Consider the following 26912-nt stretch of genomic DNA (forward strand, 5'->3'; position numbering starts at 1 on the left):
TTTTCTGGCTCCTCTTTGCCTGGCCTCACTCTAGTCTGGGGAAGATCATCAAATATTGAATAAAGAGCCCAAAACACGTCCTTCTTTGGGTTGCCAAGCTGGGATGTAGCTGGATGGCTGAGTTCATCCCTCCCTGATTGGCGGCTGGGGTCAGCGTCGGTCCCTGTGCGCTGCCCTGTTGTGTCCAGGTTGTGATGACCCTGGGGGAATATCGAATGCGCTTGGAGGACGGTGCAGCCGACTTGGGTTTGGCCTCATTTTTTGCTGGCCAAAGGGTTTAGGCCAAACTGCCCCAAATTTACATGCTCCTATAGCTTTCAGTCCTTTGGAAGTGGAAGGAACGAAGCTGGCCATGTCCATGAAATGACACTGCTGAAAGTGAGGGCAGGTGAGGAGGAACGCAGTCCAAACATCTCCAGAATTGCTGAGGTTGTACCAGAGGGTTAAACACTTCGCAAAAAAAGATGCACTTAATTCCCCCTCTCAGTTTGTTATTCCTGTTCACTAGATCCCGACTCAGGCTGAGCAGGTTTTGTGTTGCTCACACCACAAACGCGATCCAAGATCGTTGGCCAAGCTGCCTTTCCCCTCTTGCCTTTTGGCCACCGATCTGCAGTTGCTTCCACCTTGCTAAACGCGATGGTGGCATGTCATGTTAGATAACGTTTGCTGCACTAGACGTGTCACATGGCACCAGCTGCCACTGCCACCAATCTCTAGAGATAACCACCTCCCCATGTCCTCGTTCTTGTGTCCAAAACTTCTCCAGGCTGCAGGGCTTGCAGCCATCACGTCAGCTTGGGCTGAAACCTCGGCCTTTTAACCTCTTGTTCTGGAAAGGCAGCAGAGTTGCCAGTATCTCTTACAGCTCAAATAACCTGCTTGCCCTACTTGTGCGTTCAGTCGGTGTCTTAGTTAATACCAGCCTAAGAGCTGAGCCTTTGAGGAACTTGGCTTGCCCTGTTGGGTAGATATCCCTCCGCTTAGTCAGCACTGACTCATTTTCTGCACGATGGTGCAAACGTGGGTTGCATCAACGCAAGCGCGAGTGCGCGCTGCCTTCCTGCTCCGGGCAGTCGCGTCCCTGGTCTTGAACGTTAAACTCTGCATAACGTCTGCCTGTGATGGCAGCTGAGGAAGCCAGCAAAAGCCGGTGGCTGGTAACCTTTGGAGTGCGATGAGCGGTATGTGATTGCCTGGAGAAACCGGGTGCAGCTGGCGTCACCTTTTATGACTGCCGCCTACACACTCATTTGCTGTGTGCTGGCAACGTGCCACCGTAGCCTCTCCTGTGTGTGACTCTGTCTCTGTGTCACCGTGATCCTTGGGCTGGAAGGAGAGCTCCTCTCGGCCCTCCGAGGAGACCCTCGTCTTCTCCAAGCCTCTCCTGAATTCTCTCTCCCATTAGGTTTACTGCTATCCCAGTTGTCTGTCCACTGTCCATGATAGTTATTTTCATAAAATCCATGGTGTTGGCATGACACAGGTCAAACTGAGCAGCTAGTCTGCTTGTGTGTGTGTTTATACCCTCTATATCTTGTCCGCACGCTCTCCACACTCCTCGAGGTGGGAATTCCCGTTGTCTTTGATGCAGAGGGTTCAGGAACGCTTTTAAGTGTCTGCCGGTAAGATCTGTCATCTGCATGGCCAAAGACTTTTATAGAGCTGGCACTTCCCTTTCTGAAGATCAGAGTCTATATTGGTACTAGTACTTTTAGTGTTTTATGTCCTAACATTGGTACAAGTAGCTTTTAGTGTTTTATGTGCTCATATACTTAATGTAAGCTGGAAGCTGCCTGATACGATTTCAAAACTGCCAACGTTGTAACGTGTCTTCATAAAAATCAAAGGTCATGGTCATGATGTGGATGTGCCTGGAAAGTTGAAATACGACAGCAAGAAACCCCTGCTTTCTTGAATCCTGCCCATGTAAGATGATAGTTCAGGCTGGCCTAATTAGGCTGTCTGATGTGTAGGACACGACTTTGCTCTTTCCTCCAAATGAGTGTCATCTTACCTGCTTTCCTAGATGAACAGTGCATGGAGTTGTCCTCCATACCCGTGCTGCTTATTCACCTTCCTTGCTGGCCATAAAGAAATCCAGTGAGTTGGATCCTCTGTGAGCGTGTGTTCAATGACTGCTGTGGTCCAGATTTCTAACCAGACGGGGTTTAGAGATGGTCAATCTTCCTTTCTCCTACCGCTCTTGGCAAGCCTTTTTCTTGGTGAGATTGCCAGAGTTCCCTTGTCTGATCCAGACTTTCTCTCCTTGGGGAGGTTGTTGCATGTGCTGCACCATGTGCAGCCATTTCTGTTCTAGCCTAACAGGTGTTTTTTCAGTGTATTTTGCGATTTGGGACTATGTTTGGGACCCAACAGCCACACACAAATGGAGATAAACCCTTTCTTTCATGGGACACGCTGCATGGGGAGCAGAAGCAGTTGATTATTGAGGATGTTAAGCTGATATAGCTCAACATCAAAGAAGCCCTCCTCTGGTTCGTTGGGATGGATTTGAACATTGGACAAAGTAAAGTGGGGTTTATATTTCTCAAAGTCCTCGATGCCAGATTTCCTACAGACTCCTGGAGGCACCGTTGCAGCCAGCTGGGCTCTTCTGTGTCTCGGGAGGCTGAATTTGGAGGCACGGTCCGGCTCACGGGAGTCCACGAGCTGGTGGAAATCTGATGATTGGATCATTACCACCTCATTCACCTCCTAACTTGAAAGCGTTAATACAGTGACACCTCTTAAATTTACCAAAGGGCTTTAGTTAAACGGTGTATTTTGCTGAGCCGCACGGTTCCTGCGTGGAGAGGTGCGTTCAGCTCGTACTCAAAGGCTGAGATTTGCAGAGCTGGTGTTCTTAGAAAAGGTCTGTAAAACACTTTTTTAGGGGTTTCTGGTGGGATCTAAGTCCTTAAGAGCAAGATTGTATGCAGGGAAGGAGGCTGGTTCTCATCCGCGCTCCCGTGCTGAGCCAGCATGGGAACCTGCTCGTACATGACCTTGAAAGTTGGGGGGATTTACGACTTTCAAATGCATAATTAAAATTGGGAGCTTGGTTTCTAAATCTGGGCGGAATTTGGAAACTCTGCCCTTAATCATTGCAAACTAACATAGCTTTAGTGCAGTATGCTCTGTTTTCGAGCGTACCTGCCTCTGGACGGGGCACTTTGACGTGTTCGGATACGCTCCCAGCTGCTGCCGGCGTTGGGAAAGGGACATGGCATTTAAGCCTGGATCTTTCAAGTCGTGCCTCGGGCTTTTAACCAGCGCTTCCTAAAACTCCACAGTAATTAACCAGCTGCCTGGGCCTGTAATTAGTGCATTTGCTTTGGTTTGTATCTGTTTAAAAAAATTAAAACCATCCTTGCTGTTTAATATCAGGATCTAGCCAAACGTTGCTTTTCATCTCCCCAAAAATTCACCGCGTCCCGTTGACGGCGACTCGGCTCAGGGGTAATTTCCAGCCTCTTGTCGACTCATCTGGGCTCCAGGTCTGTCCTGAGTCACCACCGCTGGAGCCGACTTATTGCCCAACTAGGACGAGTCTAGTGTTACCCTCCGCAAAAAAAGTTACCCCTGGGACGTGGAAGGAACGTGTTTCATCATCCCGGTCCCCGAACAGGCAGTGATTTATTCTCCAGCCTGTTCTCGCCGCTTAGTGCGGAGGAAAATCTCATTAACGTATAATTCCAGGCATTGCTTAGTTCGGTCGCTGCTGACTTTCAAATGGATAATTTAATAATAGTGCGGGATAATAATGCTAGATTGGCTTTTCAGCAAAGGAAATAAGAATGCTGTGAGACGATGAACTTCTAAAATCTTGCTTATTTTTGTGGGAATTGAGAAAGGACTCAGCAGTTTGGCTGAAACATCTAGTGGGTGGTTTTCAGAGGTGGAGAATCTTTTCTGCTGAAGAGTGAATGTGGCAAAATGGTATTTTTAAAAGCTTTGCTGCTTCATTTTTGAATTCTTGAATTCTGCCGTCTTGCAGCCTAATTCAGTTCTTCATCTTCTGATTATAGGTGGTTAATTAAAGCATTTTTCAGTGGATGGCAGGGTAGTTTTGCTATGCGTTGCCAGACAAATTCAATATAAAGAGCTTCTATATGAAATACTCCTTGCTTTGCGGTGGGACTCTCTCTTTAAACGTGAATATCTGTTAAATTATTATACCAGCAGTTCCAGTTTGACCGAAGTCTGCAGGTTTTATCTGCTGCTTGAGTCTAGGAAAAATCCATTTAAAACAAAACAGGAGCAACTACCTCAGTGAAATCTCTTGATCTAAGAATAAGATTGATCCGAGCGGAGCAAGTTGATGGAAGCAGACGCCACTTGTGTCCCCATCAGGCTCTCCAAAAATGAGTTTTTCTCCTTCCCAGAGCAACTGCTTATTCATCCCGTGGCAAAACCATCGTCTCCAATTTAAGGCGCCAGAATAGCTCTTAAGCCTCAATGCAGAGCTCCAATTCTCCCGGGGGATCCAAGGCTGGGAAAAACACCCGATAAAACGGGGCAAGTTCTTCATTTGAGTCAGGAACGGAAAATCTGGCTTTGGCAGCGTGGCTGGTTGGTTGGTTGCTGCTCCTCGATGCGTATATGAGAAAAATCCCTTATTAATATTCATACCTATGTAGTTTGCTTATTTTGCACTCCGTTTGCAAGCAGATATTTCTTTCTCAATGAGCCGGGCTAGGTCTCAGTACTGTTCGGGTTTTTATGTGGTCACATAGAAGCTATTAATTTAAATGCTGTTATTTCCTATAGTAAGCTTAAGCCTGGCGGAATTAGCATATTCCTGTAATTAACATGCTAAAAACAGCCCTGTTTTGTTTCTTTTTGGGGAAATGAATTATAAAACCAATTACACACCGGTCTCCAGGGTGTGAAGGTCCATTATTATCTCTTTTTGCATGAAAGCAATGGATTTAGGGGTTTTAAGCGCGATATTCCAAAAAGACTGGGTTTGCTCTTCGGCCGTCACTGAGCATCGTGCGGGAAATCACGACAGCGAACGGTCTCTGCTTGTGCCGTATTGGTGAAAAAAAGAGGGTTTGCTGGATCATAGAGCGAAACCACTTCTGCAAAATATATATCTGCTGGTTCGAACTCCGTCTCATCACCTTGATTATGGAAATAGTTGGATCATCAGGTTTTTTTCAGTCTTTGGGAAAGTTGTTTTCGGGGGGGGATTTTATAAAGGGAAAAGACTGGCTAAATCGGAGTCCATAGGAGGAAAATAAGTGTTTCGGAGCATGGTTTTGGGGCAGGGAGAGAGTGCTGTAGCCACAGCGGAGCCCAGCCTGAGCATCCTTGTCCCCATCAGCAGCTCCCGTCACTTCTGCAGCTAAATAGCAACAGCTTGTTTGGGCTAAAACGTCAGCTGAGATGAACTGTGACTTTAGTTATGCTTCTGGGGCTAGAAAAATGCTTGAAGGGCTGGAAATGAGGAAAAAACGTTGTGCTCTGGATATTTAATAATAGCAAACACTGATGTGCCGTGAGCCCTCTGGGCCTGGGAACCTGCTGGGTGGTTGGTGGCTCCGAGGAGCTGTCTCAGGATGGAGAGATCCATCGGATCCGGGAAATGCCGGGTGCTTTGCGGCAGCATCCCGCGCCCGTGCGGTAAGCTGAGATTGCAGGACGTGCTACTTCCCGTCGAAGAGGAGAAAGTAGCAAAATCGCTGTGGAAAAAATCCCGAGCAGTCGTCGTGAACCTGGAGCCTTAAACTATCCCTGCCTCCTCCTCCCGCTCCCTTCCTCTCCTTTAAAAAAAAAAAAAAAAAGAAAAAAAGTCAACCACCAACAAAAACCCTTTCATCCCTTTCCCAGGAGCTCTCCTCGAGTACGGAAAGTCTCGAGAAATCGTTCTGTTCCGTAAGTGGCCCGTTTTCGTGCTAGCGCCTGGGCTGCCTGCCTTCCCTGTTACAGCAGCATTTCCTCTGTGCCCTCAACTACTAAACTCCCGGCACCTGGCAATGCCCCACGAGCAGCTCTGACATGAAGCCGTCCCCCATAATGTAGGATTTTTCTTTTTTGGTTTTTGGGGTTTTTTTTTGGTTTTTTTGCATTGCTTGAACCTGCTTTCCTAAAAGCGAGCCTCCCTGCCAGCGTTTTGCACCCGTTGCATGCGCCCCGGTTGCATCCTCCGAGCTCTGGTTTGCTCTGCCCCGCGCAGAGGCAGCGGCTCTGCAAAGAGCTGCCGGGTTTGACCCGAAACTGGATTTTCCTTGGGCCGACGTGGCTAAAATAAACCACGAAGCCCCCAAAAATGACCTGAGGGTTTGACCTCGTCCATAAAAGGCAGCTAGGGAGAGAGAGACCCTCGTATTGAAAAGCCAAATGCAGAGGCGGGGGGTCCCTCGGCTGCTGCTGCTGGATTTTGTTTGAGAATTCCCCGACTTTGGGTCGTGTCGGTAGCGGATGAAAGAGGAAATGCTGTTTCCTTGAATTTTGACTTACGAGTTCTCTGCCAGGTGGGATTTAATTTGCTTTTTCCACCAATCTTTTTTTTCCCCTCTCTGTCTGTCGAGCTTTCAATCAAAAAGCCACTGTTTGCCTATTAGAGAATTTTTCTTTCGAAATGCACTTTTTTTTCTGCTTTTAATCAATAGCGTCTTTCTCATTTGTGTCGTTTTTTCCTACCTCTGTGTGCACATGTGTGTTCTCGGTTTTGGACTTCCTATGGGCTTCCACATATTGCATATGTAGTCCATGATCAAAACCATTCACTGGGAATTTAACGCAGTCCCTTACGTGTCCTCCCCGAAAGGGTTTGTCTGACGGTGAACCCCAGCATTTTTAAAGAAGTAGTTAATATAGATACCCAACGCTCTCATCCCTCTGCAGTCCTTTCGTGTCCTCAGTTTAACACCAAAATTTTAACACCTTTTGCACATGGCTTGGCGAGAGCAAGATGCAGACAGAAACTTTGACTCTGTAGTCATATATATATATGTGTGTGTGTGTGTATATATATATGTGTGTGTGTATGTGTATGTGTGTGTACCTATATATATTTATATACACAGAACATGAGGCTTTTTCCCCTAAATCCCCTCTGATGTAGACTTTTTTTTAATCTCCAATTCCACTGGTTTTAAGCGCTGCCAAGGACGGTAAGGTGCTCTTCTCAAGAGCCGGTGCGCGCTAGCCGTTGGAGCAGGGGGTGGGAGGTTAGACGCCTGGGTTGGATTCCCGATTTGCCCCTTGACTTTAGGTAAGTCGCTTGTTTTTTTATTATTTTTTATTTTTTCCCTGCTCCGCATAGCCTCATCAAAAGGCAAACAGCGAGATTCCCTCCCTCCAGTGGTTTTCTGGGGCTTAGCGTCTGCAAAATGTGGGCAGGCTCTTTGGTCCAAGGCGATCTCAGGAGGCTTCTTGCAGCTCTGCCCGCAGCGGTTGTTGTTGCCGTTGCAGCGTTTGCTCCACTTTTATGAGTTTGGGCCGGTGTCACCTCGACCTTGCTGCCCGCTCAGCCTCAGCCCGTCTCCATACCCCGAGGTCTGGGTGGTAGCAGGAGAGCTTTTCTCCTAGGCTTTGCTCACCCTGGTTATTTATCTCGTGCTTGAGTGTGGCAGACCGTTATTACAGCAACTCGGGCTCTTTGCAAGCATTTATGCCAAATTTATAAATCTGCGGCAGGCACCTGCACCGAGCTGAATTGCCCAGTGTCGATAAAAGTGCCTGGTAATTCTTATCGACATTGATGCCAAAACCCTGCTGAAGGGGCTAGGACACCCGCTCTGCTCCGATCCCCGGGGAGTTCCCAGCTCCGAGCACTTCGGGAAGGTCCTGCTCCCCTGGCAGGGTAGGAGCAAGCGAACGCAGGCAGCGGAAGGTGGGTACGGCCGAAATTTTGCTGAGCGAAGCTCTGAAATGACAAATGTGGTTGTTTCCCCTACCCAACGCAGTCTGAGCAGGGAAACTGTGTGCCAGGGTCAGCCACAGCTCCGGTGGGCTCGCAACCATCTCATGACGTTTGAAGGACAGGCAACAAGCACGGCGGATTGCTTAGCAGCAGGGAAAATGAGGTACAGCCAGGCACAAGAGGAGGACGTTACGAAAAGTAGGTGGCATAGAAAACCCAAAACCGCATCCCAACTGAGAGCCTTGTTTCTCAAAATGCTTAAATCCAGCTCAGGCAAAAGGCTCTGAAGCCGTCAACCAAAGCAGAGCAGGTGGCTCGAAGCTCTGGACCAGAACCGGGGTCACCTCCCTCCTCCAGCCCCTCGCACACAACCCAGGACTGGCTCTGAGTTTTCACCTTGGCGGTGCTGCCTGGTCCTGGGAAGCGGTTTGATCCCCACCTCTGGAATCGGCGCTGGGAGAAAGCCCTTCATGGTTATTCCTGGCTTTCTCGGAGTGTCTTAACCAAGCTTAAATAAAAAGCCTTACCTAAGAGGCTTTTAAGAGTGGGGATATATTTTTTTCAAGCCCTGCTGGTTAAATGTTTTGCTGTAGTAGAAAGTAAATGGTAGAAAATAAATGTTCATACTGGTGCCAAGCAATAAAATGGTCCTTCAGGTGGTCGGATGAGGGAAGAACACGTTCCATCCTCCGTTTCTCTCTCTGCTTCAGCCCTCCAACATTAATGATCCGGTGCAAACGCGGGTTTGCCGTGATGGGCTTTCCGCGGCTCCCAGAGACCAGGCTTCCCGCAGTCGCTCTGCTCTGGGGTGACCTGCGTTGAGCCGAGGCCGTTTTCCAAAGTCGCCGTGCCGCGTTTGGCGGGATGCGTTTGGAGCCTCGCGGGATGGGAAGGCTGGTTCCCAGCAGCGCGTTTCTGGCTGGAGGAGCTGAAATTTGACAGCTTTCATCCGGGACACGGACTGCAGAGTTACAAAATGGGATGCAGATGGAGCAGGGAGCTGCCGATGCCCGGACAGCTTCCCTCCTCTGCTGTAAAACAGGGAAGCTGATGCTTCGGATAAAGCTTTGGAGGAGAAGAGATCAAAATGCCAAGCATGCTGTGGCAGGAGGATTGATTTCTGCTTGTGATATACAAATCAATACAGGTCTGACCCCAAAAGGAGGATTTTTTTGCTCTTGGCCTTCGATTGCATACGGACCCCTTGCATTTATTGCCTCTCCCATTGGGCCCAATCCCAAATTCACACCCTATCTTGTATTAAGTTATTCCGCTGCGGCAAGGAGCGCATGGAAAACTCAGTGTGCAGGGAGGTGGCACGGGGCTATTTTCATGACATACATCCCAAACCGGCTTTTACCAGGGAGAAAAAAGGCCCTTAGAGGAGCGGCTGCAATGCCCCCTTCGGCGTTTCCACCGAAAGCGGTGGGAGAGGAAGAGGTGTTGGAAAGAGCAGAGCAGCCTTTGGAGTATCTTTCTGCTTTTTGCAGAGATTGCGGTAAATGCAATGGTGCAAAGCGATCCCGGAGGACGCGGAGGCCGTGGGTTGTCGGGGCGCAGGGGTGGACGGGGTGACAGCGGAGGGAGACCGCTTTGAAGGGCAGGACCTGGCATCTCTGGTCTGCTCTTGGCTGCAGCCAGGGTCCTGCTGGGACCAGACGCTCTCCAAGCCGTTGGAGGAGGCAGCATCAGCTGGTGCAGGGTTTTAAATACTCATCCGCTGCCTGGAAGGTGCAACAGATATCGCTGGCTTAGATGCTGTGCAAATCCTTCTCGGGTCCTGAGGACACCTCTGCCACACTCGCTAGCGTGGGAGGGAGAGGACAGTGCTCGCCCCTGAGTTTGGAAGGATTTTTGATGTGGACTACAGATCCAAATGAATTCCCACCTGCCCTATCCCAAAAGGGAACGGCTAGACTGATCCTTCTCCTCTTTTACCATTCTTTTATTTTGCTGCGTGGCCTTTCGTGGCTCCCCGACGTGTTTCTTTGCTTCCTTTTTTGCACGTTCCGTTGCTTTTTGCATGCGCGTTTCGAGCATGATTGTACAGTGAGCACTTTGCAAGTTTAATTCCGCATCTTCAATGGCAAAATCAACCTGCAATCGTTCGTTGTTCCCATTTAAAAGATCGACTGAAAAGCAGAGCGGAGAGCCCAGCTTAACCCACAGCGTACGGAGCTCGCGCTCGCAGGCTCTGGGTTAAGAGGGGCTTCAACAGTTGCAGTCTGATCCCTGCAAAACCCTCGGCTTGAGGAATGAGCCAGGCTTTGCCTGGGGAAAGCGGGGAGAGTACATTTAAGTAAAAAAAAATAAAAAAATGAAAAAAAAGGGTGCAGGGCTGGGGAAGAGGCCAATCCGTGCTCCCTCTGCTGGCTGCGGGCTCGCAGGAGCGCTGGGCTCTAGCAGGGCTCGAAAAGCAGCCGAAAAGGGATTCGGGTGTAGCGGCGGGATGGGGAGAGGAGGGGATGGGGAGGAGGATCTGAGCGGGAAGGAGAAAGCCCTTGGGCTCAGCCTTCTGCTTCCGGATGATGAGCCTGCGGCTCTGGTCACGGGAGCATCATCTGCGTGCAGGAGGGGCTTGGGATGGGAAACAGCTCCTTTTTCCAAGTGGAATTTGTCCTGGTGGTTTTAGACTGAGGAGCCCGATGACAAAACTAGCGGTATCTTACCGAGCTGCTGCCTGTTTAACGCTCTTCCCACCCCACCCTCCTTCCTTCACACTTTTTAGCCGGTCAGACTTGCTCCGGAGAGAGAGTTCATCAAATCGCTGATGGCCATCGGGAAGCGCCTGGCCACTTTGCCCACCAAAGAACAGAAGACCCAGCGGCTCATCTCAGAGCTGTCGCTGCTCAATCACAAGCTCCCGGCGCGCGTCTGGCTGCCGACGGCCGGCTTCGACCATCACGTGGTGCGAGTGCCCCACACGCAGGCCGTCGTGCTCAACTCCAAGGACAAGGTAAGAGCCAAGGGCCGGGAGTATTGAGAGGTGGATTTTGGCCTCCCTAGATGCCTGGATAAATAAACGCGTTGCACACGTGCTCCCTGCATCCGAACCGGGTCCGTCGTCGCGGCCTGGCTGCTTCCATGTGCGCGGAGAGCAGAGCAGGGCGGCGTTGCCTGCTCTTTCCAGCTGGGAGCGATGGGATCCACAGTAGCTAAAAGGAGGAGAGAAATGCCTTGAGAGTAAAGATCCCCTGAAACTTGTTTAAGTGTCTGGGAGGTTCAGCCCTGGCCTGGCAGCTCTTCCAGATCTGCTGACAAGCACAGCCTTGCCCCCGATAGCGTATCACGGAATGGTCGAGGTTGGAAGGGACCTCTGGAGATCATCTGGTCCAACCGCCAGCTCAAGCAGGGTCACCCACAGCAGGTTACCCAGGACCCTGCCCAGATGGCTTTTGAATAGCTCAAAGGATGGAGACTCCACAATCTGCCTGGGCAACCTGTTCCATGCAGAGCAGAAGGTGGTGGAGCACGGGGCCAAGCGGCTGACGGATGCCCCGCAAGGCCTGGGAGCATCACGCTGCCTCCTGTAGCTGCTTAGTCTTTGCAGAGCCCGTGCCGCAGTAATGCTTGGTTTTCCTCCCCCCAGGCTCCCTATTTAATCTACGTTGAAGTACTTGAATGTGACAATTTCGACACAGCGAATGTGCCAGCTCGCATCCCCGAGAACCGCATCCGGAGCACGCGGTCAGCCGAAAACCTCCCGGAGTGCGGGATCACGCACGAGCAGAGGACCAGCAGCTTCACCACCGTCCCCAACTACGACAATGACGACGAGGCCTGGTCCGTGGATGACATCGTGGAGCTGCAGGTGGAGGTGAGGCCGGGGTGGGGGGACATGCCGGATAGGGTTTGGCTCTGCACCACGCGGTGGTCCACAGCCCCCTCTGTGGGGTCAGTCCCTTGGGAGGGCTGGGAGGTGCTCCCGGGATCTGGCACGGCAGCAGCGCAGGATGGACAGGTACTTGGAGGTGGCAGCACAGTCCTCCCTGGGAAGGAGCATCCCTTTGGGATGGTGGACAAGTAGGAGCTCCATTTCATTACGTGAACGTGCCGCTGTGTCTCCTCTCACACACCTCTCCCCTTCCAGCTGCCGGAGATGCACACCAATAGCTGTGACAACATCTCCCAGTTCTCTGTGGACAGCATCACTAGCCAAGAGAGCAGGGAGCCCGTGTTCATAGCTGCTGGCGATATCAGGTGAGCTGCTTCGGGCTGGTACAACCTCCTCTGGTTACTTGAGCTGCTGGGAGCCATCTCACCTAAACGAGACACGTAGCTATAGCTGTTCCCGGGCTCACGGTCTTTGCTGCCCTCATCCAGCCCCTGCGTTTTCGCTCAGACGCTGGTGTCTTTTCTGCTGGCAAAGCGGTGGATGTGGCCCTGTTAAATGACCCTGGTTTGTGTTTTGCTCTGGGCAGGACTGAATCCACGAACGTTGTAAAATGCTTTGAATCAGGCTTGCGTGTGCGTGGTGATGGTGCTTTCCCGCTGAAACGTTCTCCCCGGGCAGGCTGAGGTTGCTGCTTAACGGCTCTGTCTTGCAGACGGCGGCTCTCGGAGCAGCTCGCGCACACCCCCACGTCCTTCAAGAGGGACCCCGAGGACCCGTCCGCTGTCGCCCTGAAGGAGCCTTGGCAGGAGAAAGTCAGGTACGGCTGGACGGGGCACATGAGCGCTGGGTTGGTCTCAACGCTGTGAGGACTTTGCACACCCTGGAAATGCCGGGAATGGGCCTCTGAGATTTGCTTAGTAAATAAACGTGGCCTTCGCTTTAGGCCCCGATCACCCCCAAGGGAGGAAATATTGATGTAGGACACAGTGAACGGGGAAGTGGAGTGCAGCGAGCGGGCGGGTGGGAAAATCTACGGCTAGAGTTGCTGTGTATTTACTGCCTTGTTTCACGTCAGCGCAGTTTGGCCTGTCCCAAGGTAAACTCGTTTGTGTTCCTGGCCTTGGAGTTGTACGACCAACTCCCGAATTTCTCCTTGAGCGAGACGGAGAGCGTCCTAGGCTTTTCCGGGCTCTGTCAGTTTGGGGGTTGTCTTGTCTGGGTTTTCATGGAGGGATTCAAGGAGAGGATGGGATTAATTTCCTTCTGCTCTTCTGAGACGTCTCGTGGCTTAGATGAGATCTGATCCATAGTTTGGTCAGGGGCTGGGTGTGTAGTTGTTGCAGTCCTGGGCTTTCTTAGCCCCCAAATTGCTGACTGGAAGCCGGGCTGACTTGCTGCTGCCGTCCCTTGTGCTCTCAATCTTACCGTTGCCTGCAGGAGGATCAGGGAAGGGTCACCCTACGGCCACCTGCCCTCTTGGCGCCTCCTCTCCGTCATCGTGAAGTGTGGGGACGACCTGCGGCAGGAGCTGCTGGCCTTCCAGGTCCTCAAGCAGCTGCAGGTGAGGCAGGGAGAGGCGCTGGCCGCGGCGGCTGTGGCCCCGGAGAGCCTCCCTCGTGCCCTGGACCCTGAAGGATTTCTCTCTCTCTCCTCCGCAGTCCATCTGGGAGCAGGAGCGGGTGCCCCTGTGGATCAAGCCATACAAAATCCTCGTCATCTCCGCTGACAGCGGCATGATTGAGCCAGTCGTGAATGCTGTGTCCATCCACCAAGTCAAGAAGCAATCCCTGCTTTCGCTGCTGGATTATTTCCTGCAGGAACACGGCAATTACACTACCGAAGCTTTCCTGACTGCACAGAGGAACTTTGTGCAGAGCTGTGCCGGCTACTGCCTGGTGTGCTACCTGCTGCAGGTCAAGGACAGGTGAGTCCCCGCGCGCCGGCACGGGAGCGGTCACTATTGCTGCCTGCCTGCTACCAGGATGCTTCGCTTTGTCCCCTCTGGGATCCTGCGTACGACACGGAAATCCTGGGAGCAGATAGATGCCAGCTCGGAGCTCCCTGCTTCAGCTTCTGGGGTCAGGCAGGTGTCTGCGATGCTCAAGAGAGTTTCCCTTCTCTCAGGCACAACGGCAACATCTTGCTGGATGCAGACGGACACATCATCCACATTGATTTTGGGTTCATCCTCTCCAGTTCCCCGAGGAACCTGGGCTTTGAGACATCTGCCTTCAAACTCACCACTGAATTTGTGGATGTAAGTGAGCCAGGGACACACCAGCGAGGGGTAGAGGGTGATCTTACAGTTTTGGCCGGCACAGTCAGACCTTGGCAGTAGTGACAGAAAGGCTGGGGTGACACCAGTGACAGTTCTTGGCCAGCTCTGCGGCTTCGGCCCCCCCCCCCACTGCTGAGCTGTTCTCAGGACCCAGCTAATGAGATTAAAGCTAGTGGGGCTCTGTTTGCTGTGTAGCTGCACTCAGAGAAGTGAAATTCCCTAAATAATCCCCTCGTGACCTTGTGGATGACAAGCCTTCAGCTCGAGGCATGCCGTCGTTCTGGCTTTTCTGTCGGCTGTCCTTCACCTTCCTTCTGCCTCTCCGTCACCTTCCAGGTCATGGGCGGGCTGGATGGGGACATGTTCAACTACTACAAGATGCTGATGCTGCAGGGGCTCATCGCTGCCCGGAAGCACATGGATAAAGTCGTGCAGATCGTGGAGATAATGCAGCAAGGTAAGGGGATCCTGCGGGCCCAGCGCCCGGCTTTTCTCTCTCCCGGAGACGCTGCGTGAGTGGCGTTGCTCTGGCTTCAGGCAGGGCTCAGACGTTGTCTGCAGAAAGCATCACCCAAAAGCAGTTTTTTGACACTTCAAGCCGTTAAGGAAACCTCTGCTGACCCTGATGCTCTTCCCGTGCAGAGGACAGGAGTTGGCGAGCAGCTGCGTGCGGGTCAGTTTGTCCTCCAAGCTGGCAGAGATGAGGTGGAGGAGGTCAGCAGAGCCTAGAGAGCATGCAGCTAAGTCTCGGATCACGAGAGGCACCGGGCAGCCCATGTTAGGGTCTGGGAGCCGCACAAGGAGCTCCTGGCCAGGGAAGGTGGCTGGGGAGCACAAGCTGCCATCAGGTCCCGTGAGATGAAGGAGAACGTGTGTCCTGCCTGGCTGCGTCAGGTCGTCCTTGGCTGGGTTTGGCCCCGCTGGGGTGGGAGTGTGGTGAGCGTCACGGCAGCGGGGAGAGCCGGTCCGCCTGCGTCCGGCATGTCCTCGAGATGCGGGGGGGGGAGGCCATCGCGGAGCTGAGGGACACGACGGTGTGGCGTGCAGCTGCTGAGAGCAGAGGGGCAGCTCCGCTCTTCCTTCCTGCCTTATTTTCCTGCCCTCAAGAGAGAGACGGAGTTGCTGCTTTTCCGGGAAGAGGAGTCGTAGGAGCCTTTGCCAGGTCTGGAGCAGGGAGAGGTGTGCGGAGAACGTGCAGCCACTTCCCTGGTAGTAGGACCCACATCCTTTTCCGGCGCGAGGGGTGTTGGACGCCAGGAGCTTGTTGCACACACGCTTGCCATGCGCCCAAGCCAGGGGAGACCTGTTGGCCACCATGTTCCTGGCAGCCGAGAGGGCACCAGCGCTGAGCCCGGGTCTGCCCAAGCTGGCTTGAGAAAGTCGAGGCCAGGACTGTGACCAAAAACGTGGCTAATCCCGGCTGGGAAAGTCCAGTGTCACAAACCAGAGTCAGAGACGGCGGTGACGGAAATGGCCCTGCTTGAGGCCATGGAGCCCTTCGGGGCCGCGCGCGTCTCTGCTGGCCCCACCTTGCCGCCGGTGGGGCTGGGAGCCCCGAGGAGCCCTGCCACCTTGTCCCTGCCACCTTGTCCCTGCCACCATGTCCCTTCCTCCCTCGGCAGGTTCCCAGCTGCCGTGTTTCCACGGCTCCAGCACCATCCGCAACCTGAAGGAGCGTTTCCACATGAACATGACGGAGGAGCAGCTGCAGCTGCTCATCGAGCAGATGGTGGACGGCAGCATGCGCTCCATCACCACCAAGCTCTACGACGGCTTCCAGTACCTCACCAACGGCATCATGTGATGGCCCCGGCCCTCCTGCTCCGAAAATGGCTCCGTGCCCCCCCCTCCGTGGTGCCCCCCCCCCCCCCGGGGCCTGAGCCTTGTCCCTGGGGCCCAGCTGGGGCTGCTCAATGGTTCAAGGATGCTGAGGTTCAGCATCTGCCAGGGCTGCTTTGGCCAGACTTGGCCTCACACCACCCCCCCCCCCAAAAAAAAAAAAGCTAAAAAAACAACAAAAAAAAGGAACATGCGATACAAGCAAGGAAGAAAAAACAAACTTGTGAAAAAAAAATGGAAGCAAAAAAACAAAAAAAAAAAAGGATCATGCAGTAACTGGTGATTGGGTACCCCCCCCCCCCCCGGTACCGTGGAGGCCAGGAGAAAGCCAGCGAAGGGCCTCCGACAGCGGTACAGCCCCCGCCTCGGCCTCGCGTCAGTATTATGCTGGTCCATGGACTCTCCCATCGGCTCTCGACCATTTCAGACCATTTTGGGGGGGGGGGGGGGAATGGGGGTCTGGCTGCTGCCCTGCGATGGCTGTGCCCCCCCCCCAAAAAAAACACCTCCCCCCCCAAAAATCAGCCCCTTCCCTGCATGTTCCACCACTGCGGCCTCAGCATTACTCATCTCCCACCATCAGCCCTTTCCTTTCTCACACCTTCTTGCCCACTATTCCCCCCCCCCCCCAAAAAAAAAAAGAAATCACCTTTTAATGTACATTGACTTTGCTGTTGCACAAGAGAGCAGCTGCTGCACCCAGCCCCGGGGTGCCGGCCCCCCCCCCCCCCCAAAACCGGTGGTGCCGGGCCTTGCTGGGTGCTGCGGCACCCTTGGGTGGCCCCCTGCTCTCCTGGCGAGCACCTTTCCACCCTGGTTCAGGACTCTGGGACTGTGAAGCATTGGGGGTTTTTTTGTTGTTTTTTTGGGGTTTTTTTTGTGTTTTTTTTGTTTCTCCTTTTGCAATAATTTCTTGCCTCGCTTTGCCCCCCCCGCCGCGGCCCTGGTTTTTTTGGGGGGGGGGCAGAAAGGGGGGGGGGCAGCGGAGCAGGGCAGCGCGTGGCACCTTCCACTTTTCAGCAGCCTCCTGGCACGCAGCAAAGGCAAGTTAGTGCCGTGGGGCAAGTCCAGTGCTGCGCTGCGGCATCCCCAAGCGTTTACCCGCCCCCCCCCCCAAAAAACATCCCCCCCCCAGGTTATGCTGCCCAGCCTCGGGGCTCTAGGAAGGGCCCTTGTTTCCCCCCCCCCCAAAAAAAAAACCATGGACAAAATCTCAGCCTGTCCTGCTGGTCAGATGGTGCCCCCCCCCCCCCGCCCCCAATGAGCCAGCGTGAGTGGGTCCCGCTGTGTCTGTGCCCCCCCCCCCCCAATGTAACCTCCCCTGTCCTCGGTCTGTTCGTTTAGCACTAATTATTTGTCCTGTTGATTATTTAGCATTAAAGGAAAAACAAAATTATTTTAAACCGCTGGTATCCGTGAGCTGGGCTGCGCTTTGGAGGCAGGGTAGGGCTTGCTGCCCCCCCCCCACCCCCCCTTCCCAAGGCTTTTTCTTTGGGGGGGGGCAGAAGCACTCCAAACCACTGCCCTGGTGGGCACAGGCATTTGGGGGGGGGATTTAGTTACCTCCCCCCCAAACCTGGGCTTAGCCCCATCCAGGGAGGCCCTACACCCCGAGGGGCTTGTGGGGGGGGGGTTAATAGGCACCTCTGCCCCATGGCTGGAAGTGGGGCCCCCCCCGGACACGCGTAGGGCCAGGCAAGTAACACAGGGCACAGCAGGGATTAAACCACTAAAAGTTTAATTGCATTATTACTACAAGAATAAAGGATACCTGAGAGCCTCTTGCAGTGCCCGTATTTTTAATGTAGCATAATCAGTTTATCCCCCCCCCCGACAGATGTACAGACCCCCCCCCCACTTTAACAGAAGTCAATCTAAAGGCACTGAAGTGCTTGAAAACCGAGAGATTACAAAGCCATTTGTTTTGTTTCCTTCCTCTAAAACTCGTAGAAACTTTAGGTGCTTCTCTGGTATGAAACATCATTTACACGTTCTCAGCCCCCCCCCCCCCCCCCGGGTAGAGCTCTGCCAAGGAGGGGGGGATCCCACAGACCCCCCCCCCCCAGCGGGGGTGAAGCTGAGCGAGGAGCTGTGGGACCTGCTATTTCTTTGATTTTTTTTTCCTCCGTTTATTTTAAAAACAGCCCCCCCCCACCTCCTTTTGTGCCTTGCAGCTGAACCCATTTGCAGCGAGGGAGGGGGAAATTACCCCCCCTTGCACTTAAAAAAACCCAAGACCCAGCAAACCATCTCCCCACCCGTAAGGGGGGGGGGGGGGGGAAACAAAACAAAACCCAAATCACAACAGTAGGGTTTTTTTTTTCGTTTTTTTTTTTTCTTTTTTTTGGTCACCTTTAGTGTATGTTACAACTTTACACAGCGTGTTAGAGGTTATTCACAAGGAAATGAGGAGGAGGCCAAAGTTAAGTTACTGAAATAATAATTACTCACACAAACACCCTACCCCAAGCACAGGCGCTAAACAAACAAAATGAGTAGAAAGTTTCTTTTCTGGCTGTTTTTTTTTCCTCCTTCCCCACCACGATGGCGGGGGACACAGCGACAGCCCCGCTGCCAGCTCTCGCTGGGGCCCGGCGCGGGCTGCGCGTGCTCTCGCGCCCGCGGAGGACGTGTTTCGACGGGGGCCGAGCGGGAACGAGGTGCTGAGCGTCCGCACGGAGAGGCCGTGGCGTCCTGGCCATCCCGGCTCCTGCCCCGGAGCCGCTCGCTGCCGGACCGAGGGGATTTCGGAGGAAGAGGAGCAGCAAATAAGGCCGAGTCCTTCTGCAGGCCGGGGGGAGCAAAGCCCTTAAACCCTCAGGATCAGGGAGGGAAGGGGGGAAGCAGCGTTAGGTGACGACGTTTCCCCTTTGGAAAAACCACCCGAAATCTCGCCGTCAGTATCAGCGTTTCAGTCTGTAACAGGATTTGGCAGAGCCCTTCCCTCCTCGCCTCCACGCAGGGACACCGGCCCCGGGACCGGCCGCCTCTCCGCAGCTCCGACCCACCGGCGAGGACTCGCTGCAGCGTCGCTGGGGGTGACCACGCCGCCAGGGCTCGCAACGATCCCGCCGTCCGCTTATTGCTTCTGTTTCCCACTGCCGACCAAAATCGGCCTCTTACTCCTCCCCGCAGGGAGGCCGGGGCCTGGCGCGTGGCCCCCCCGGGGCGAAGCGGTGCCCCCACCAACGCCAGTGCTGTTTCGGGTTAGTGCAAGTGGCAATGAGAGCAGCCTCGCGCATCCAGCTGTCGACGGGAGCCGGGACCAAACCGAGGAGGGGCCGAGAGGGCAGCGCGTCTCCCTGCGAAGCCAGGGACTAACTGTTGAGTTTTCTCCCCGCAGCTCCAGCAAAATACAAAATAAGCGACAGTAAAAAGATAAAGAAAGAAGAAAGGGGGAAAAAAAAAAGTGGTGGATCTTGCTGTGATGCTATTGTCAGCACAGAAGTCTCTGTCCTGGGATGGAGAGGTCTCTTCCCTGGGCCCCCAGGCCCTGCCCAGCTCGAGAGCTCCCGGAAAGGAGCTGCAAACCCCAGCGGCTGCCGCCGCCTCAGCAGGATTCCCAGTATAGCGAAACGCAGCCGGGGCCGATTCAGGACACAGGAGACGCTCCCAGAGAAAGAGCAGACTTGGGAAGCGACCTGCCAAGCAGCAGGCCGAGGTCCAGGCGATGTAAAAGTCGAGATTGGAAGAGCCTGTGACTTGCGGTTACAAACACCGGCCCAGGGCTGGGAGGTTTCCTTCTCCCGTCCTCATCCCTGGGTGAGAGGTCACCTTCCCTCCTGGCAGACGTGGGCAACTGCAGGGCAGGCCGAGTCCCCGCGTGACAGAAGAGCAGTGGACAAACCGTTTGCCTCCACGTTCGATCTCCCTGAGGGCAGAGCAGCAAGTCTGGACTCTGCCCTTTGTCTGCCAAAATCTCACGTTTGCCCTGTTCTCGCTCACAAAACAGGGTGGGCTGAGCACCCGGTTTAGCAGGGATGCCAGCCAAGCGGATCCAGTGAGCCAGGCACATGGAGTCAGACCAGATGGCATAAGCCAGGCTCTCTCTTCACGGCTACTTTATCTGACCCCATCTCAAAACATGGCCCAGGATGAGGGAGGGAGGAAGGGGGAGCCCAGGTGGGCGCTGGCAGCCTCCGTCGCAAAGAGCTCTGTGCTGATTATATACACGTCTTGTTCCCCCTCCGCTGGGGCCCTAGTTCTCGGGGCTCGCGTTCTGCCTGGCGCGGATGAAGGCCATGCCATGGGTGCGGAAGTGCGTTTTGAGGTTGAGCTGGCTGTCAAAGCAGCGGCCGCACACCTTGCAGGAAAGCTTGCCGTCAGCCGTGTGCTGGGCGCCTCCCTCGAGGGGGCTCTGGGGCCCCGGCTCCTCCGTCTCGCCTGCTCCCTTCTTCTTCTTGTGGGTGATGAAGCGGTGGCGGTTGAGGGAGACCTGGGAGGTGAAGCAGAGCCCGCACTCCCGGCACTGGTGGGAGCTCTCGTCAGTCCGGTGCTGGGGGATGTGTTCCTGGAAGTCGGCCGAGCTGCTGGCGAGGTAGCCGCACTTGCGGCATCGAAACGGGGCCTTGCGGTCGCCCTTGGGGTTTTTGGAGGGAGGGGTGGTGCTGTCGGGCTCTTCGCTGCACGAGTCACCGTCGTCGGAGGACAACTTCCGCTTCCGGCTGGACACCTACAGAAAAGGTTTGGAAAAGCTTTAAGCAGTGCTTGATTCGAGCAGCTCCTGGCATCCCCGGTGGCACAACCCCAAGCTGCTCCGGAGTTTCCCAACATGCTGGGTGCCGGGCCTCACGGCGGGAGGGAGCTGCCAGTCCCAGACACTGCATGATGCATGGAGGCAGCAGCAAACCCGGATCAGGGCTCGCAGGGATGTCTTCAACTCTGCCCGAAACCTCCACAAGGCTCCAGCCCGCACAGATCTCCTTTGCGAGCACCCCGAGGGACCAGAGAGGCTCGTACCTGTGTGGTGCCGGTCCCTATCCGGGCGATAACGACTTCCTGGCTCTTTGTCTGGTCGGTCACCTTGATCCCGTGTCGCACCTGGATGTGTTTCTCCAGGATAAGCCGGCTGCTGAAGGTCCGTTTGCCTTCTGTGCAGTACCTGCAGTGCCAGAGCAGCAAGGCGGTGAAGTGATGGTCTGCGAGGCGGAAAACGAAGCCCAGGCCTGCTCCAGCCGGCACGGCCATCGAGCCCTGGCTCCCCTAGGAAAGTTGGCTCTGGCCAACTAACCCCTAATTCCCTGTTCTGACCAAAAGTTTGCTCATCCATCCTCCCCCACAGGATATAAACCCCTTCCTCCTGATACCTCCCTGCCCTCCTTCTTCCAAGACACTGGTTAAATCCCCCTTCCCAGAGAGGACCCAGGTGTTCTGCCCTCCCCAGCATGCTTCCACCATCTACAGCTTTATCCTCCCCCCAACAGCCTCCTTGAGGGAAAGCAAAGTCACCCCTCATAAACAAGACCCCCTTTTCCCAGCCAAACCCAGAAGGTGCTGTGGGTACCGGCAGGGATAGACACGCTTGATCCCTTCATGATTCACTCGCACGTGTCTTCGGAGGCTGGGAGCGGAGCAGAACGAACGCTCGCACAGGCGGCACGGGAACTTCTTCACCGACTGCAAGAAACAAAGAGTCAGGTGGGTACTGTGCAAGCAGCCACGAGGCCAGGGAACAGGGCTTTCCACTAGAGTGGAGAAGCTGGCTGCTCCGAAAAGGATATGGAAATTCAGCACAGCCTCAGGTTTCCTTTCCTTGACAAGCATCTGCCTTTGCTGTTCACCAAAACAGGTAACATCCCTGTTCCCCTGTAGCTCAAAACCTCAATACGCTGGCAGGCCCCTAAGTTCATAGCTGGGGAGAAGTCATGTCCAGACCGAGGCTCCCACCCCAGCACACAGGCGTCCTGCCCTGCTGCTCTGTGCCATAAATATTCCCTTCCCACATTCCTGAGAGTTTGGCAGAGCTGGAGTCATCACCCCGACCTTCTCTTCACCTTGCCATGATCCTTCTTCATGTGAGAGACGTATTCATCACGCTCCGGGAACCAGGAGTGGCAAACGCCGCACGTCCACCCGCTGCCCTTCGACTTGCTGACGGTGTCCGTCTTGCGCTGGAAGCGGCTTCGCTTCGTCTTGCGCAGCTCCGGGGAGCTGGGGGGCTCATCCTCCTCCGTGGAGGACGATGACTCCTCCGAAATCTTGGACACGGGGGTTTCGACAGGCTCCTGCTTCGGAGTGAGCAGGACGGCCGCTTTCTTTGCCAGGTCTTCCTTGGGCTTCTGGGGCTGATGAGTGTTCTGGAAAGCGAAGACAAGAGCGTTGGTGGTTGATTGGGGTTGGGACTTTCCAGCTCGGGGCCTGCCCATCCCCAGGCCTCAGTCACGCGGAGAGACTCCCATTCCCTCGGCTTTTGAGATAGACGTGTGGAGGTGACAAGGGGATCAGATCTTAGCATCCAAGTGCCTTGAGTAGAGCTCAGGGCCCTGTTGTGCCAGTGATGAGCCACAATCCAGACTCAGAAATATCCCTGGTAAAGGGATGCTCCCACAGGACATGTTACAGACTCCAGCTTGGTCCCTCAAGCCCCACTCAGTCACAGAGGTGGGAGTGTGGATCCCCCAGCACCACAGGATCCCGTCTCCAGCAGCAGTCAGGGCAGAGCCAACACAGCGCAATCCCGCCCGTTCAGCCCTGACAGCCAGGGGTTGAGGGACTCCCCAAAAGCCCGAAGCACTATGTTCATCAGGGGTGAAACAGGGCACTCAGAGGATCCGGGGGTTGTGTAAAAAAAGCACTGAGCCTGGCCGCAGCATTACCTTGAGGTGCTCCAACATGGTGCGTTTCTGGGCGAAGAGCAGCGGGCAGTCTGGACACTTGAAGACACTGACCCGCTGGTTGAGCAGATGCTGGTCAAAGTGGGAGGAGAGAAGGGGCTTGTGGGTGAACACCGTGTCGCACATGGCACACTTGTAAATCATCCTGCAGAAGGGAATTAAAAAACCCCACAACGGTCAGCACAACTCAGGTTTGGAACAAGAAACCCTTGGAGGGACCCCTTTGGCAAGGGGGTTAAGAGCAGCCCTAGGCACAGTCTGACCCCTGCCAAGCAATGGGAAGGTACAAAGGGGACGGATGCAGCTCTTGCACTGGTGCTGAGCACTCCCCTCAACTTCCCACTCACCCAGTTTGCTCCCCGTTCACAGATGGTTGAGGTTGGAAGGCACCTCTGGAGATCATCTAGTCCAACCCCCCTGCTCAAGCAGGGTCACCTACAGCACATTGCCCAGGATTGTGTCCAGGCGGCTTTTGAATATCTCCAAGGAAGGAGACTCCACAATCTCTCTGCGCAACCTGCTCCAGCGCTCTGTTACCCTCACAGTAAAGAAGTTTTTCCTCGTGTTCAGACGGAACTTCCCGTGTTTCAGTTTGTGCCCGTTGCCTCTCGTCCTATCGCTGGGCACCGCTGAAGAGAGTCTGGCCCCATCCTCTCTACACCCTCCTTTCAGATACTCGCACACATTGATAAGATCCCCCCTCAGTCTTCTCTTCTCCAGGCTAAACAGGCCAAGCTCTCCCAGCCTTTCTTCACATGAGAGATGCTCCAGTCCCTTAATCATCTTAGTAGCCCTCTGCTGCACTCGCTCCAGTAGCTCCATCTCTCTCTCGTATTTTGGGAGCCCAGAGCTGGACACACTACTCCAGATGCGGCCTCGCCAGGGCTGAGTAGAGGGGGAGGATCACCTCCCTCTACCAGCTGGCAATGCTCTGCCTAATGCACCCCAGGATACCATTGGCCTTCTTGGCCACAAGGGCACACTGCTGGCTCATGGTCAACTTGTTGTCCACCAGGACCCCCAGGTCCTTCTCCGCAGAGCTGCTTTCCAGCAGGTCAGCTGCCAGCCTGTCCTGGTGCAGGGGGTTATTCCTCCCTAGGTGCAGGACTCTGCACTCGCCTTCGTTGAACCTGATGAGGTTCCTCTCTGCCCACCTCTCCGGCCTGTCGAGGTCCCTCTGAAGGGCAGCACAGCCCTCTGGGGTATCAGCCACTCCTCCTGGTTTTGCCTCATCAGCAACCTTGCTGAGGGGGCTCTCTGTCCCTTCATCCAGGTCACGGAGGAATAAGTTGAACAAGACTGGACCCAGTACTGACCCGTGGGGGACACCGCTAGCTGCAGGCCTCCAACTAGACCTGCGAGCCCCGTTGGGACCCTCAGCTCACGGGGGACACGGACCACTTACTTGGATTGCTGGTTGCTGAAGCCGGGGTGCTGCGTGTAGACGTGCGCGTGGGCGCTGGGGGCCGACTTGAACGCCATGGGGCAGATGGGGCACTTGTGAAACACCTCGCAGTGGGAGGTCTGGATGTGGGACTTGATGGAGTTCACCCCGCCGAACACCACGGCGCAGCTGGGACACCTGGAGAGGAAGGAGAGCATGAGGCAAGAGGGGCAAGACCAGGAGGGCAGAACAGTGCTGGGAAACTCACCCTCCAGCAGCGGCTCAGTGAGCGATTACCTCCCTGCTGGGCTATGTGCTGGCGCAGCCCTGGCAGAGTTCAGAGCAGCTACTGAGTCACCGGTAAATGCCCGGCTGGAATTCCCCACATTTGCTAACGAAACAAAAGTACAAAGTCGGGCGCTGCTTCTTCCAGTCTGCTGCTTTTTGCTGCCCCTCTCCCAGCCGTAGCTCTGGCCTTTAGTGTTCATGTCACTGCAAGCAGCGCAAGCCACTGCCCAAGTGTGAACAGCAAAGAGCAGCAGAGCATGAGGGCCATGTCTGCAGGAGGCAGCTCTTGGGGGACACTTGGGGGGCAGGACAGGGGGCACAGGACTTGTGAAGAGTCTCTGCCCCCACAGACACATGATCCAAACCACTTTTGGGCTTTGGGGGACTCCAGAGCAACCAGTCCTGCCCATCACTGGTGGAGCCGGGGCTGAAGCAGCACATCAGGAGGAGATTGTAGGGGGTCTGATGCTGCCACCTATAGCCGAGTTCAAACCAGTGGCCAAGAGGCCCCAGCAGTAGGAAAATTCCTCAGGGATTAAAGAGGAGAGAGCCAGAGAAGAAGGGCAAAGTGGAAAATTCATCCTCAGCTCTGCACTCAACACCACCGGGGAGAAGGAGCGTGGATTTCTGCCCCGTCTGCCAAATCTCCAACAATTTCCAACAATCTCCAACGGGGAACCCGCATCGGACTTGGACCCCCCACCCTTTTCTCTTGGGTATCTCTGCTGGTTCCTCCTGCCCCAGGCAGGACCCAAATCCAGGCTGCGGTGTCCTACCTGTAGCCCACTCGCCGGGAGAAGTGCAGACAAGCCTCCTTCAGGTGGGTCTCGAAGTTGGCCAGCAGAAAGTTCCCGCCGCACTCGGGGCAGACGTGGGGAGGCCGGTTCTTGTGCATCCGCTGATGGGCGTTGAAGCTGCAGCGGTTGGACATGATCATGGGACACGTTGTACAAACCTGGGGGGAGAAGGGCATCGAGAGTTAGTCTGGCATGCCCCCACGCTCACAGAGGGCTTTTAAGCCTCTTCCAAGGCAGACTGGGCCACCGAACAGGCAGGCTAACTCACAACGCTCCAAAGAGCCCAAATCCACTGCCTCCGAGGCGATGGGGAAGGCTCAGGCCATGCTCAGGGGAGCACTGGGCACGGGCCGTTCAACTGCAGGGCACGTTTTAAGAGATACCTACTTGCATCAGCTTGCTGGGTGATTGTTGGGGCATTTTGCACACAGATAAGGTGCCTTTTCCAGGCTTTTCAGCACAGCTGGATCCCAGATGCTGCATTGCTAAGGTTATCCAGGGACTGGCTGCTTTGCAAGGGAGTTTTATCGGAGGGAGTAGGGGCTTATTCAAACCAACCTCCCCAAAACCTTTCAAAACTACTTCCACCTCCACATTAGATAGGATACAGGCATGAAGATGTTGAGGGGAGAAGTTGAAGATAAGGACTCGAACAGGAGCGGCACTGACAGACTTGAGCAATAACCAGAGCAAAGGTGGGGCGAGCAAGGAAGGGAGCAGGTCTATAAATACGGTGAGACTTTTCCAGCGGGGGACAAAGGCTGAGGCAGCTGGAGCAGCCAGCCGGTGCCCACGCAGGCGCTGCAAGCGCTCGGCCCAGAGGAGGGACGTGGAAAAGGCTGGGCTTAGATCCCGCAGCCGCCTTCGGAGGCTGAGCACAGATCCTGCAGCACAGGGAGGTGCGAAAATGGCCCGGGAGCTATTGAGGAGCCAGAGCCGGAAGGGAAAAGTCGCCTGTGAGGTGCTGAGCCACTTTCGGAGACTTGCGTTCATCGTTCACGGTGCCCGCAGCTGCCTGAAACCCTGCCCTGTGCTTGGAAACCACCCAAAACCAAAGCAGGGGCGGCATAAACACAGCCCAGAGCCAGCTGCTGCACGTGGCAAGCTGTCCAACGCAAGCCCCTGCCATCTCTCCCCCCTCCCCAAGTCTTAGCAAAACTTGGGTTCAAAGTGCTGCTAAGAGAGGCCCGAGGGCAATTCTGGCAGCGGAGAACAGCGGGGAGTGAGGGATCGGACAAGACGCAGCAGCTAAAGCCAGTTATAGACAGCCCAGGAGGCAGAGCAGGGACAGGGAGACATTTAGGGAAGGAAGACCATCCAAAAGGCAGCTCAAGTCAAGAAAGGGTCCGGCTGCAGGGATACAGAGGCTTTTCGGATCTCAGTAGAGGCGAAGAGGGAGCAGAAGAGAAGGAGAGGGAGGATAAAGGCAGTGTTACAGCATCAGGCAACCTCTGCCATGGGCCTAGACACCCCCCAGCCCCGGCACTGCCAGGGAGCGGAGCCCGATGCCAGAGGAAGGTGGCCGCAATCGGCCGCTCCAGGGTATTCGGCGCGAGGCTTTTTACGCAGGGGAAGTGGTATTTACAGCTCACGGCTTCAGCTATCCCCATCCCTCGCTGTACCGAAGAAAGTCTCTGGGTCTTTTTTTAAAGAACAGGAGGAAGAAAAGCTGTTTGTAGGCGGTGTTGGTCTAGGGAGGAGTCTGTCTCGCGGGTACAGGGACAATGTTACTGTGACTGGCGAAAGCTGTTAATAGATTTTGCCCTGCCAGCAACTTTGCTG

The 26912-nt window shown here is 54.7% G+C and overlaps 2 protein-coding genes across 10 annotated transcripts in view; one reads left to right on the plus strand and one right to left on the minus strand.

Moving 5' to 3' along the window:
• Positions 1 to 17608, plus strand: part of LOC112992074 (phosphatidylinositol 4-kinase beta) — a 35375-nt gene extending 17767 nt beyond the window's left edge. For 5 of the 6 annotated variants that reach the window (XM_064498930.1, XM_026114945.2, XM_026114942.2 and 2 more), the window contains 10 exons: positions 5839 to 5883; positions 10605 to 10832; positions 11466 to 11693; positions 11967 to 12076; positions 12424 to 12528; positions 13149 to 13272; positions 13370 to 13635; positions 13836 to 13968; positions 14326 to 14446; positions 15612 to 17608. In XM_064498930.1, the coding sequence (XP_064355000.1) occupies positions 5839 to 5883; positions 10605 to 10832; positions 11466 to 11693; positions 11967 to 12076; positions 12424 to 12528; positions 13149 to 13272; positions 13370 to 13635; positions 13836 to 13968; positions 14326 to 14446; positions 15612 to 15793 (1542 nt within the window). In that variant the 3' untranslated portion in view covers positions 15794 to 17608. The remainder of the gene's footprint in view (positions 1 to 5838; positions 5884 to 10604; positions 10833 to 11465; positions 11694 to 11966; positions 12077 to 12423; positions 12529 to 13148; positions 13273 to 13369; positions 13636 to 13835; positions 13969 to 14325; positions 14447 to 15611) is intronic. The other variant, XM_026114943.2, reaches the window with a different exon arrangement.
• Positions 17609 to 19730: 2122 nt separating this feature from the next.
• LOC112992081 (zinc finger protein 687) overlaps positions 19731 to 26912 on the minus strand; it is a 32404-nt gene continuing 25222 nt past the window's right edge. For all 4 annotated transcript variants that reach the window (XM_026114955.2, XM_026114956.2, XM_026114954.2 and 1 more), the window contains 7 exons: positions 25110 to 25288; positions 24067 to 24243; positions 22644 to 22806; positions 21822 to 22124; positions 21332 to 21444; positions 20788 to 20929; positions 19731 to 20500 (listed from right to left, as the gene is read on the minus strand). In XM_026114955.2, coding sequence (XP_025970740.2) covers positions 20027 to 20500; positions 20788 to 20929; positions 21332 to 21444; positions 21822 to 22124; positions 22644 to 22806; positions 24067 to 24243; positions 25110 to 25288 — 1551 coding nt within the window. In that variant the 3' untranslated portion in view covers positions 19731 to 20026. The remainder of the gene's footprint in view (positions 20501 to 20787; positions 20930 to 21331; positions 21445 to 21821; positions 22125 to 22643; positions 22807 to 24066; positions 24244 to 25109; positions 25289 to 26912) is intronic.

This window comes from Dromaius novaehollandiae, chromosome 29 (genome assembly GCF_036370855.1).
Source record: "Dromaius novaehollandiae isolate bDroNov1 chromosome 29, bDroNov1.hap1, whole genome shotgun sequence".
NCBI classification, from domain to species: domain Eukaryota; kingdom Metazoa; phylum Chordata; class Aves; order Casuariiformes; family Dromaiidae; genus Dromaius; species Dromaius novaehollandiae.